The sequence below is a fragment of the Cherax quadricarinatus genome, chromosome 62, assembly GCF_038502225.1.
Source record: "Cherax quadricarinatus isolate ZL_2023a chromosome 62, ASM3850222v1, whole genome shotgun sequence".
In the NCBI taxonomy this organism is placed as follows: Eukaryota; Metazoa; Arthropoda; class Malacostraca; order Decapoda; family Parastacidae; genus Cherax; species Cherax quadricarinatus.
The window spans coordinates 22737555-22751026 of record NC_091353.1 but is presented as its reverse complement, the minus strand read 5'-3'; the positions used below and the strand labels follow the sequence as shown (position 1 = coordinate 22751026).

At 42.6% G+C, this 13472-nt stretch overlaps 1 protein-coding gene across 1 annotated transcript in view; it reads left to right on the top strand.

Annotated features, from left to right (window-relative positions):
* Nucleotides 1-13472, top strand: part of Ctf4 (Chromosome transmission fidelity 4) — a 242784-nt gene that overhangs the window by 64495 nt on the left and 164817 nt on the right. Inside the window, 1 exon segment of the mRNA XM_070098498.1 lies at nt 1184-1429. Within this exon segment, the coding sequence (XP_069954599.1) occupies nt 1184-1429 (246 nt within the window).

The window sequence follows — 13472 nt, the reverse complement described above, 5'->3', positions numbered from 1 at the left end:
TCCCCTCCCCTCTCTCTCTCTCCTCTCTCTCGCCTCTCTCTCTCTCCTCTTCCCCCTCTCTCCCCCTCTCTCTCCTCCCCCTCCTCCCCTCTCCCCTCTCTCCTCTCCCCCTCTCCTCTCTCTCTCCTCTTCCTCTCTCCCCCTTCTCCCCTCTCTCCCCCTCTCTCTCCCCTCTCCCCTCTCTCTCCTCTCTCTCTCTCTCTCTCTTTCTCTCTCTCTCTCTCTCTTTCCCTCTCTCTCTCTCTCTTTCCCTCTCTCTCTTTCTCTCTCTCTCACACCTATGATCCTACATTAAGGCTACAAATATTTTAAGGTAAGTTTGAGAGGACTGTATATGCTTTTTATCTCTCTGTGATGCTTAAATGTCATAGAATATTATGTATGTGTGGGTTGGCCTGGTATGGTAGCCCGGCTGGCTGCCATTCATACCTTAAATATTTCTTTTGAATTTTCTCATCTCACCTAAAATTAAGACTACAAAATTTTAAAGGGGTAAGTTATAAAGTGTCTGTTTTATATTTTATTTTTTTATTGTTTTTTATTTGTGAACTTGATATTTTTAAGGTAAACATTTGTCTATTATTTATATGCATTTAAAAATTGGAAAAAGGATGTTTCCTTTTTTCTCTTTTTCCCACTTTATGGTGGTAAGGGGAACCCAAACCCTGAAAGTAAAATTTTGGGATTTTTTTAAGGGAATTTACACAATAATGATAAATAACAAAAAGGAAAATAACAATAATGATATTATACACAATAATGATATTATACACAATAATGATATTACAATAAAAATTATATTTAAATTTAAAAATAAATTTTAATTCCAAAATATTAAAACAATGGGCCCTCCCATAAAGCTCTTGCTTCACACGCTGAGGGCTCAGGTTCAGTTCCCGGCGGGATGGAAACATTTTGATGCATTTCCTTATGCCTGTTGCTCTGTGTACCTAGCAAATAGGTACCTGGGTGTTAGTTGACTGGTGGGATGCATCCTGGGGACATGATTCAGGAGCCTAATGGAAATAAGACAGACAGTCCCTCAATGACGTACTGCCTTGCTTGGGTTATCCTGGGAGGCTAACCCTCTGGGGTTAAAAATCCAAACAAAATCTTATCTTTAGTAGAGAAGATTCTCAACATGTTACAAAGTCAAGGACTTATTGTATCAACATTTTTTCAGACAGTATCTGTGAGTGCAGTGTCGCCATGTGGACACTTCATTGCCGCGGCCTGCCTGGATGGCGTTGTCGTCGTGTGGGATGCCACCAACTATCAGAAAATTGTAACAGAGAAACACCCCAAGTCACTGGCAATATGTGGGTTGGCTTGGAACCCCAGTGGGAAGAAGGAGCTGGCCTTTGTTGACACCGAGGGTCAGTTTGGCACACTGGAGAATTTCATCGATGGTGACTACAAACCTGCTGTGGTAAGTCACTTTGTTCTTGGGGATTCCTGAAGGTGGGGGTGGCAGGTGCCTAAGTATTGGTATTGCTAGTTTTGATTTCAATATCACCTAATTTTGATGGTATTTGTATCACCTAATTTTTATGGTATCTATGTATTACCTAATTTTTATGGTATCAGTATCGCCTAATTTTTATGGTATTGGCATCACCTAATTTTGATGGTGTCGGTAATAGCCTAAAGCTGAGTAATGGTATTGGAATTGATGGAATCAACTAATTTTGATAGTACAGTGGACCCCCGGTTCACGATATTAATCCGTTCCTGAGAGCTCATCGTAAACCAAAATTATCGGAAAGCGAATCAATTTTTTCCCCAAAAATAAAGGGAAAACAAATTAATTTCCATTTCAAGACACCCCAAAATATGAAAAAAAACTTTTACCCCTTTAAATATTAAGTTTAAATGCAATATAATAAGTACAATAAAAAAATAACAATAGAATAATTGGCCTTACCTTTAATGGAAAAATCTGGTGGTGATTGATGGGATGGGAGGAGGAGAGTATCAAATTCAATGTTTAAAGGGAATCCCCCCCCGTTAGGACTTGAGTAAAAGTCCTTTTCGAGTTTTCCCCTTCCCTTTTTTTAAAGCCACTAGGAAGCTTGAAAGTCCTGGACTTCTAATACGCTTTTTCTTAATTAACTCCTTGAATTCATTCAATTTTTTTTTTTTTTTTTAGCTGCTTTTTTGGGCTGAACTGGCAGCCTCACCATGCCCCAATCACACCATGTTTCCCCCTCTGATTCTTAAATCTTTCAAACCAACCTTTGCTGGCCTTAAATTCCTCCCTCACCCTTTTGGCATTTTTTTAATTTCGTCATGCAACTGCCTAGCCTTTTCCAAAAAAAATTTTTTTGGGGGGGAAAAAGGGGTTTTGGGGGTTTTTTTTGGGGGGGGGGAAAAAACCTTAAGGGGGTATTTTTTTTTAAAAACCCTTTTTTTTTTTAAAAAAGGGGGGGGAAAAAAATTTTTTTTTTTGGGGGGACCCAAATTTTTGGGGGAAAAATTTTTGGGGGGGAAAGGGGGGGGGTTTTTGGGTTTAAAAGGGTTTTTAAAATTTTAAAACCGGGGCCCGGCCCCCGGTTTTTTTTGGGGGGCCCTCCCCAAAAAGGGGGAAAATTTTTTAAAAAAGGGGAAAAAAAATTTTTGGGGGGAACCCGGGAATAAAAAATTTTTTTTTTTTTTTTTTGGGGGGAAATAAAAAAAAAAAAAAAAAAAATTTTTAAAAAAATTTAAATTTTTTTTAAAGGGGGGGGAAAAAGGGGGGGGGGAAATTTTGAAAAAAATTTTAAAACCCCTTTTTTTTTAAAGTTTTTCCCCTTTTTTTTTCCCCCAAAACCAAAAACCCCCCCCCCCCTTTTTTTTTTTTTTTTTTTTTTTTTTTTTTTTTTTTTTGGTTTTTTTCCCCCCCCAAAAAAAAAAAAAACCCCCCCCTTTTTAAAATTTTAAACCAATTTTTTGGGCCTTTTTTTTTCCCCCCCCTTTTAGGCATTTTCTAATTAAAACGTCATGCAACTGCCTAGCCCTTTTCATATGATGGGAGATGCTATCTCCCGCTATCTGTTTTTTATTTATCCACACCAATAACAGTCTCTCAAAATTTTTTTTAACACCCTTTAAACTGTTTTTTAATCACAGTTGCCCCTTTTTCAAAAAACAACTTCGATTACCCTTTTCCTCTCACTATAGAGAGATGGTTGAGGGGGGTTTATATACAACCGGCGCCCCACACGCCCACTTTCATACTTTGAATTATTTTTCGTTTCATTAGTCCTTAGCCCCCTTGTCTCAGGGGTTGGGACTAAAGTTTTGGGGGGCCTGGTGACTTTTTTTGCAGAAACAAGCACCAAAAAGTGATAAATGGATAAAGGAATGACCAATTCCCTAGATCGGACACTTTTTGTAAACACTGGCACCAGGGCAGCCCCGGGCACCGGACCGTGCAAATAGTATGGGTCCCGGGTTTTTTTAAAGGGGCCAGGCAAATTTTTAATATAATGCTTTGATCCCAATTTTTTGGGATAGATGGCCGTGAACGGGGGTCCACTGTACTGGGATTGATGACAGCCAAGAAATTAAGAACTGGTATATCTGCAAAAAAAAAAAAAGTATTTATCATTTGGGGGACAGTCCAGCATCATTTGTGGTGGATTACTGAGTTTGCTAAAAGCAGAGTGATTGGTCAGAATAAACAACCCGTGGGGTCCAAACATTTACGTGGCCCCTCGCTAACACTATTAACCTTGGGGGTTTTGGGATTTAGTCCCCCCCGGGAAGGGGGGTTTTGGGGTTTTGCCGCATAAATTTGGGGCCCCCCCCAAAATCCGCGCAAAAGGCTGGTGGGCCTAGGTGGAGAGAAGGGGCGCGGGCTTCGGTAGAAAAAAATCTGGGACCCTGGGTGCGGGGGAATCCCCTTTTAGTAAACAATGTCCCCCATGCCTCTGAAGCTCCTCCCCTTTTTCCTTTTGGGACATTTTTTGTTCCCGGACAGTTCAATAGTGAGGGAAAGTCCCAGTGAAGATGAGTTTCGGGTTTTAGGAGGTTTGACCAAACAAACCATAAATGGGAAAGGAAGAAAACCCAGCCCCCTCACCCTTTCCCACCCGGGTGCTGGGCCCTGATTCCGTCAGTTGTTCCAAAACCAAGAAAATTTCTATTTTCCCCCCAATCGATGGGGGCAGGGTGATGATGGGATAGTGAATATGAACTCGCTTTTCAAACTAGTTCCAGGGGATAGTAAATGCAATATTCCCCAGTGAAGCGCCAGTATACGACGAAGCGCCGGGAAGTGTATATGTATTCCAAAGGGGGAAGGAGTGTATCTCGGGTACACCCCGGGCGCAACGGGAACAGAAAAGGAAAACAAGATACTGTTGCAATTGGGTGGAAAAAGGGGATGGTGGTAGGGGAGTGAGGCACCAGCAGGGGGCCATGCCCCCCCACGCGCCACCCACGCTCCCGCCTCAGCTGATCTAGAAAAAAGGCCCCTCCCCACTCCCCCACACCAGCCTCCACAACCACAACCTCCACAGCCCCCCCAAACCAAACCCACCTGTCATTGCCCAGTACCCACCAGCAGACCGCACTGGGATTGGGGGGGGTGTCTTTTTGTTAAATCCCACCAGTTTGATGGCCCCAAAGGGGAAATACCCATTTGTGCCGGGGAAAAAATGCCACTGAACTGGAATTTTTTGGTTATTTTTTGGAAAACCCCATTGAAAAATATTGTCGGGAAAGCAAACATACTCGAGTAACCAGGGAAACAATTACTTTACCAAAACACGCCCAACCAGGGGGAAGGAGGCAATTGGGCTGAGATGTATCTTTTTTTTTCCACAAAATGTTATCCCAATGGTATAAAAAAGGGAAAATCATACTTCAACAGACCTGTTCAACACCAGGTTTCAGTGAATAATGCCAGTAACATTTGTTAATGTTACGTATGCTTTATTTTCCCGATAAAACCAGGCCGAAGAACGAATTATATAAGATTAGGGAAAGTGGGTATCAAAAAAAGAAATTCAGCCCATTTTTATCCCTTCAGGAAGTTTGTTTGAGGTTTTGATTCTGTTAAAAGGGAAAACTCTTTTCACAGTACATACCGCAAGGGAAAAAGCGGATAAAGTTTTTGGGGGATTGTTACAGTGGTCTTATTATATTATTTGGGACACTGGAAATTATAATTTCAAAAAACCAGGGAAATTAATGGGCATCCAGGGGGATGTGGTTAACTGATAAACCATCCCGGGGGGGCATATATTATAAGATCTGGTACAAAGCCCCCCGCTCAGTGATTTTTTTTCAGGAACATGACAGGTGGTGGCACAGTGCGCAAATCAAAAACATATGCCCAGGTTTGCGCTGGCACTCGGAGGTGAGGGGTGGCGTTGGGCCCAAAGACATCAGGCATTTGGGGGCATGAAAACGGATGTCACACGTTGTCACAATTTACCCCAAGAAATGGCAAACAGGGGAGGGATAAAAGAGAAAATGAACCCATTCTAAAACCGCAGCTGTGATTGATTAATCCAACATGCATTCAGTGGACAAATTTCATCCCATTGGTTTTTTGGGTTGTGTTCGAAGAGTTATAAGTGGTACATCAAACTGTTTTTTCCCTCTTCTGACATTTCTCTCAAAGTTATAATATGTATAAGATGAGCACCAGAAACAAACCACAGCGGGAAATTCTGTTTGTCTGTCATCAGACAAATAGATTCAAGTACCAAAGGGAAAACACCTGAAATTGACGCCCCAAAATTTATCAAAATACCTGCTGCTAAACATGGTGATTTTCCCCGGTAAAACTGCCTGCTACTGCTTTAAGAAAAAGCTCAGAAGAGGTGTTACATTCACATTAAAAAAAAGCACACAACAACCCAAAACTGTTTTTTTGTGAGGAGGCAAAAATCCACTGTGCATGACACCAGCAAAGACTTCACAGGCTGCAGAACTTCTGGTTCCCCGGGCTGATATGTGTATATAAAATATAGAAAATAGTAATAAACAACATTTTATATGTTTTTTTGTGTCAATATTTTTTGTAAACAAAAAAACAACAGTGTTTACGCCCTTATTGTGTGTATTGAAAAAAAAAACTTACAAAATACTGATTGTTGCCCGGGCCATAAAAGTTTCTCAGAAAAAAAAAAATTGAAAATAATTAAAATAGTACATAAAAAGTAAATAGAAAAAAAGGGGGCGGAGTATATGTTACCATATGTTGTCAATTTTGGAAATTTCACACCCCCATATCTCGGGAAGTATTGATTAAAATTTTTTTTTTTGTATAATGTTTAGAAATATTATTTTTTCAAAGAAAAAAAAATTTTTTTTTTAAAATTTGGACCCCGAGAATGAGTTTGGGGGGGGGCCCGCGCCCCCAAGGGGTTTAAACAGTTCTGAGAGCTCAATGTTGGAAAATTTTGTTGCCGAAAATTTTCCCCCTAAGAAAAATGGAAATCAAATTAACCGTCTGACACCCCAAAGAGAACAAAAAAAAATTTCCCACTTGAAAATTTAATTTTAATAAAAACTGAAAAAACATAAAGTTACATCCCTTGCATTGGATCTGGTGATTGATGGGTGGGGGGGGGAGAGTGTTGATGGGGGTTTGGGAATCCCCCATTGGGACTTGAGGTGGCAAGCTTTTCGGGGGTTTATTCCCCTTCCCCCTTTAATCCGTTGGATCACGGGATCTGTCGCACAAATATCTGTCCATGAGGCGTACCTCCGCCTTTATAAATTTCCTAAAGTGTTTCAAAACATTGTTGGGTTAAATACCAGCACGGGCTGCGTCGGGGTGTTTTTCATAAAAAAAAGGTTTGTTTTTAAGCCACACTGCACACTTTTTTAATCTTTGGTAGGCAACTTTAAATTTTTTTACCCCTCCTCCGCAGCAGCCCCCCAGGCTGGCCTCTGTGTTGAAGATGATCTATCAGCTCATCAGTGGTTAGTTCTTCATTTCCCCCTCCACCAACTCTTCCACATCCTCCCACTAACCCCCAAACCCCCAAAGACTTTCCCAATGCCACTGGACCCTCATATGGATTAGGTTAGCCCCAAACCCTTAAAAGTTTTTGTTTTTAACATTTTGGCCGTTTTTTCCCAAAGCGAGTTCAGGCCCCCATCATTTCCTCCGCCGCCTAAAATGTTTAAAATTGAGGATGAAAAGGATTCCCCAAAATTTTTAGAGTGTTGGAGTTTTCTGGGCACTAAAAAGCACCTTTTAAACATAGTTTTTGGGAAGCTTAAGTTGAAATGACCTGCTGGTCCGGGGGCTGCGGGAGAGGAATGGTTTTAGGAGGCAAAATTGCCCTTAATGAAGCTATTTCGAAATTTGAAGTCTGTGGATGCCCAGGGATTGTTAAACCGGGAGGAATTTTTTTTTTTTCTTGGAAATTTTTTTTACTTGGGAAATCATGGTGTAAATCTGAAAAAAGCCCCTATGACCCATGCCTTTTACTGTTTTCCCCCCGCACAAAAAATTAGTTGAGGAATTTTTTTTCCCCTGAACACTTGGGAGTTTCAGGTGAACACCAATAAAGGCTTCATTTTGAATCCCCACTAGCATTGGCACAATCAAAAGTAACCCTGTTTTTTCAGGCATGTCCGGGGAGCCCCCTTTTCCTCCTGGAAATGGGTCCGGGTTTTTTTTCTTAAAAAGGCCTGTTTTTGTCCAAAAAACACTTGTTCATTTTTCGTCTTCATTCAACCCCTTTAAATTCCTGCACAACAGCCCCCTTTGGTCCAACGGCAACCTCACCATGCCACCATATGGGCCTCAATCAAATCCTAAACCAAACCCTTTCCCCTGGAAAATTCACCACACACCACTAGTTGCAGCCTTTTTTCAAATTTAAAACGCATGCAATTCCAGTTTTTCAAAAATGTCCAGAGTTTATCTGTTTTTCGATCCACCAATAACAGTCTCCCCAGCATTTCTATCTTTTGTTTTCCTGTTTAAAAAAGGGTTGCCCCCTAAAAGAACAGCTTTTGATTGCCGCTTCCCTGAGCGATGGTTGGGGGGTTTTTAAACCGGGCCAGCTGGAACACACTCCACTTTCTACTTTAAAATGATCTCTTTCTTAACCCAAATAATTCTCCCCTTTTTGTTGTAGGGTTCCGGCTTTCGGGCCCATGGTGCTGTGAAAATTAGAAATGTTGACGAGTTGGGACGGGTGGCTGGTTGTAAAACTGGCACCCCGGAACAAAGTGGGGGGGCTCGGGCCGCCGGGGATCGGCTCTCGGCAACCCGGGGCAGTTTTTAGTCCCAGCCGGGGAAAATTTTGGCGTTAAAATGTTCCCCACGGATTTCTTATGCGAGGTTTTTGGGGAGGCCACGTATATACGTTTAACCGTAGTGCCCCAAAAACTTTAAAGGCCCCTAGCAACAATCCGCAAGGGGGCCGAGGAAACTGCCAATTTTTCCCCAAAAGAAATAATAAATCAAATTAACCCCAAAAAAAAAGAAAAAAAATTTTTTACACATGAAAATACTTTTTCCCACAAAAAAGGAAAATTTAGAGTAGTAATCACTATATATTGTGCATGTACCTCTACAAATGAAGAATAAATGACACTTACCTTTTTTGAAGATGCAGCAATGACTGATGAGACACTGTGTCCCGGGGGGGCCTTTTTTTCCAGAGACTGTATCCTGTTTGGTATTTTCCAGAACAGGCCATCACCTTTTTGTACTCGATTCTTAAACTTCCCAAACAACCTTGCTGGCCTAAATTCCCAATGGGCACATTCGGATTTTCCCGTTCATGGGTGTTAGTGACTGGGGGTACGGGAGACAAGATTTACCCCCAAAAAAAAGTTAGACAGTTCGATGAACTGATTTTCATCTGGGGGGAAACTTTGAATTTTTTTTGGATTCTCAATAAGCCACACCAACAACGTGCTAAGCAGCAGCAGCAGTGACGGTGGTACAGCAGCAACAGCGATTACAGCAGCAGCAGCGATGCTCAGCAGCAACCGGATTTTAAGCAGCAGCAGCGATTCAGAGAGCAGCAGCTACGGGGACAGCAGAACAGATGATGCCACAGCAGCAAAGACGATGTAAGCAGAGCAGACGATGCTACAGAGGGGCTGGCGTGTTAAACGCAAGGGCGATGAAGCGCAGCAGAGCAATTTTAAATGCTAAGGGGCGCGCAGCGCGGGGGTACAGCAGCAAAAGCGTGGAGCAGCAAAGACGATTAAGCGCAGCGACGATGCTCGCGAACGGATTTAAGCAGCAGACGTGTTGCAGCAGCAGCAGCAGCGTGCTAAAACAGCAGCAGCGGGGAAAGCAGCAACAGACGTCAGCAGCAACAGCATGCTAAGGGAAAAAAATACAGGGGGGCAGGTAGAGATGTACAGCGCGCGCGAGCGCAGCAGCAGCGACACTACCGGGAGCAGGAGAGCGCGGGGGGTACGCAGCGCAGGGGGTGTCACAGCAGCCGACGGCAGCGGGCGGTGGGCAGCAGCAGCCTTACCACCAATAGTAGCGATGGTTGATTGGGGTTTATTATACAACCCCGCTTGGAACCACTCCCCTTTCAAAACTTTTAATGATCTTTTCTTCATTCCATAGTAATTCCACCCCTTTTTTGTGGGTTGGACTGTTTCTTGGGGGCCCCTGGTCCTTTTTTTTCCAGAAAAAAAACACCCAAAAAAACTGTAATAATAGAAAAGTTCATTTTATGTTTGGGTGTTACCGAGGCCTGGTAAACAATGCCACGGGGGAACATGGGTTGGTCAGGCCGCTTTTGGGGGCGCCCCCGGGGGCGCTGAGCGGTTTTTGGCGAAATAGGAAAATTTTAGCATCAAAAGGGCCGATGGGATTGTCCGTTACAAGGCTGGATACCACTGCTATGTTTATTTTTCCCTTTCCCTTTAAATTTGGCCGATTGGCCTGGAGATGCCTTGTCCGGGGATTAAAAATCTGGGACACTTTTTACCTTGTGGGAGCAACAGTTCAAAAGGCCAGCTAGAGCAAACAGCGGCCCAAACTCCTGGGGTTCACTGATGTCAGTGTATTAACCCTTTGGGGCCGGAGGGCCTCCGAGACTTGTTCTCAGGGGTAAATTTAAAAAAAAAAAAATTTTTTTTTTTATGAAAAAATAAGTTCCCCCGATCATAATGAAACCAAAAGATGAAATTTGTGGAAACTTTGGAAATTGCTCCGGGTTAGGTTTCCATGACGGAATTTTCCCCCCCCAGCCTAGAAAAGTGTATATGACAAAAATCATAACTATTTGTAGAACTCCATTTTTTTTATGAATGAGTCAAAAAAAAACCCCTTTTTCGATTTCAACTATCCCAAAACAGTGGCAGAATTTTCAATTTTCCCCCTACACAAATTTCTAAAGATGTTTTCCAAAAGAACCAGAATAAAAAAGAGAGACATTTCTGGGACAAAATAAAATTTCCCTGTTCTTAAATCACTCCCCAGGCCCTTCATTTCTTTTATTTACTTTATGGAAACTGATTAGTGTAGAAATGGTATAAATAATATCATGCATTTAAAAAAAATATTAGACTCACCAGTTGATGTTTATTGGGCCTGGATTTTTTACTTTTATCTTGGGGAAAACAACATTTTTTCCTTTTTTTGGCTCAATTTGGGATTTTCATTGTAAAACCAGTCAAAATCATCTCATTTTTTAACCCCTTCTATAAAATGAGACCAGGAAAACTAGAGTGCAGCAATAAATACCATAAGAAAATACAGTGCAAAGTCGCTGTTTTAATCCAAAAACACGGTCAAAGTTTTTTTTTCTCATCACGCAATGTGTGCTGCAGGATTTTTTTTATTCTGCGCACACTGACCACATAGACCCATTCTTTCATATGTAGGCCTACCAGCTCTCTCACTAGATTTGACAGCGCTAGAATTTATGTGTACTGGTACATCAAAAACCCCTGTGCATAAGCCGTACTAGTACGGCCAAAACCCCGAAAGGGTTAACACTCCCATTTTAAGAGGAAAGTGATTTTGACCCTGAGTTTAGTGGCTTTGAGGTGGATGTGGCCACAAGTGGTCGAGGACATATCAAAAAACCTCGATGATAACCCATGTGCAATATTTGTGCAACATTCTTTCAGAATGTATTACAACCTATGCCCTAAGTAAAGAGAAACAATTCTGGCTGGCTGGTTGGCAGGCTGGCTGGCTGGCTGGCTGCCTGGCTGGATGACTGATTGACTGTGATTGGCTGGCTAGCCGGCCAGCTGTGTGGCTGGCTGGCTGCTGGCAGCCTGGCTCTATCTCCGTTTGTCTGTCTGTATCTATGTCTATCTATACAGTTTTGTAGCAAAGGACACAAGTGGTCAATGACATTTATTAGAGACGTTTTTCTCCCGAGCTTTATCAAGCTTGATAAAGCTCCTGGAGAAGGTAATAAATGACGTGTACATAATATCACTTTACTTTACATATTGTCGGTAATTCTACCAACTTTATTACATGTGTCTTTGTCTATCCCTGTCTCTCTCTGTCTATCTCTGTCTCACAGGTACACATAAATACAAGTATACGTAGTATAAATTACGTAGGATAACTAAAAAAATCCAGACAAAGTGCTATACTCTGCTTGAAGATGTGAGTAAAGGTGATGATGACACAGTCTTGTGGCTCTCTCTGAGAAAGAGAGATAGACGGATAGACAGGTAGACAAGGAGCTTGACAAACAGACAGACATGTTTGTGTACCAGTGAAAACAAAGTGAGGGTGATGCTCATCAAACGTCAGCTCTTACCAGATGTCATCTCATCTTATAAGTGTCACTGCTCTGAGGTGGACTTTGTTTTCTTAAGCTGAGACATTATTTTATTGTGCATTTTTTCATCATCATCATCATCATCATCATTTTCTTCTGCTGCTGCTGCTGCTGCTGCTGCTGCTGCTGCTGCTGCTGCTGCTGCTGCTGCTGCTGCTGCTGCTGCTGCTGCTGCTGCTGCTGCTGCTGCTGCTGCTAGGCTGCTGCTGCTGCTGCCACTGCTGCTGCTGCTGCTGCTGCTTGCTGCTGCTGCTGCTGCTGCTGCTGCTGCTGCTGCTGCTGCTGCTCAGCAGCAACAACATGCCAGCAGCAGCAACAGCTGGCTAGCAGCAGCTCAGTGGCTGCAGCAGCTGCTCAGCAGCAGCAGCAGCCAGCAGCAGCCAGCAGCGGCGGCGGCGTGTGGCCAGTGACCAGCTGCTGCTAGCAGCAGCAGCAGCAGCAGCGCTGGCGCAGCAGCAGCAGCAGCAGCACTGGCAGCATGCTGCTGCTGCTGCTGCTGCTTCTTCTTCTTCTTCTTCTTCTTCTTCTTCTTCTGCTTCTTCTTCTTCTTCTTCTGCTTCTTCTTCTTCTGCTTCTGCTTCTTCTTCTTCTTCTGCTTCTTCTTCTTCTTCTGCTTCTTCTTCTTCTGCTTCTTCTTCTTCTGCTTCTTCTTCTTCTGCTTCTTCTTCTTCTGCTTCTTCTTCTTCTGCTTCTTCTTCTTCTGCTTCTTCTTCTTCTGCTTCTTCTGCTTCTGCTTCTTCTGCTTCTGCTTCTTCTGCTTCTGCTTCTTCTGCTTCTGCTTCTTCTGCTTCTGCTTCTTCTTCTTCTGCTTCTTCTTCTTCTGCTTCTTCTTCTTCTGCTTCTTCTTCTTCTGCTTCTTCTTCTTCTGCTTCTTCTTCTTCTGCTTCTTCTTCTTCTGCTTCTTCTTCTTCTGCTTCTTCTTCTTCTGCTTCTTCTTCTGCTTCTGCTTCTTCTGCTTCTGCTTCTGCTTCTTCTGCTTCTGCTTCTTCTGCTTCTGCTTCTGCTTCTTCTGCTTCTGCTTCTGCTTCTGCTGCTTCTGCTTCTTCTGCTTCTGCTTCTTCTTCTGCTTCTGCTTCTTCTTCTGCTTCTGCTTCTGCTTCTGCTTCTTCTTCTGCTTCTGCTTCTGCTTCTGCTTCTTCTTCTGCTTCTGCTTCTTCTTCTTCTGCTTCTTCTTCTTCTTCTGCTTCTTCTTCTTCTTCTGCTTCTTCTTCTTCTTCTGCTTCTTCTTCTTCTTCTGCTTCTTCTTCTTCTTCTGCTTCTTCTTCTTCTTCTGCTTCTTCTTCTTCTTCTGCTTCTTCTTCTTCTTCTGCTTCTTCTTCTTCTTCTGCTTCTTCTTCTTCTTCTGCTTCTTCTTCTTCTTCTGCTTCTTCTTCTTCTTCTGCTTCTTCTTCTTCTTCTGCTTCTTCTTCTTCTTCTGCTTCTTCTTCTTCTTCTGCTTCTTCTTCTTCTTCTGCTTCTTCTTCTTCTTCTGCTTCTTCTTCTTCTTCTGCTTCTTCTTCTTCTTCTGCTTCTTCTTCTTCTTCTGCTTCTTCTTCTTCTTCTGCTTCTTCTTCTTCTTCTGCTTCTTCTTCTTCTTCTGCTTCTTCTTCTTCTTCTGCTTCTTCTTCTTCTTCTGCTTCTTCTTCTTCTGCTACTTCTCTCTTCTTCTTCTGCTACTTCTCTCTTCTTCTTCTTCTGCTACTTCTCTCTTCTTCTTCTTCTTCTGCTACTTCTCTCTTCTTCTTCTTCTGCTAC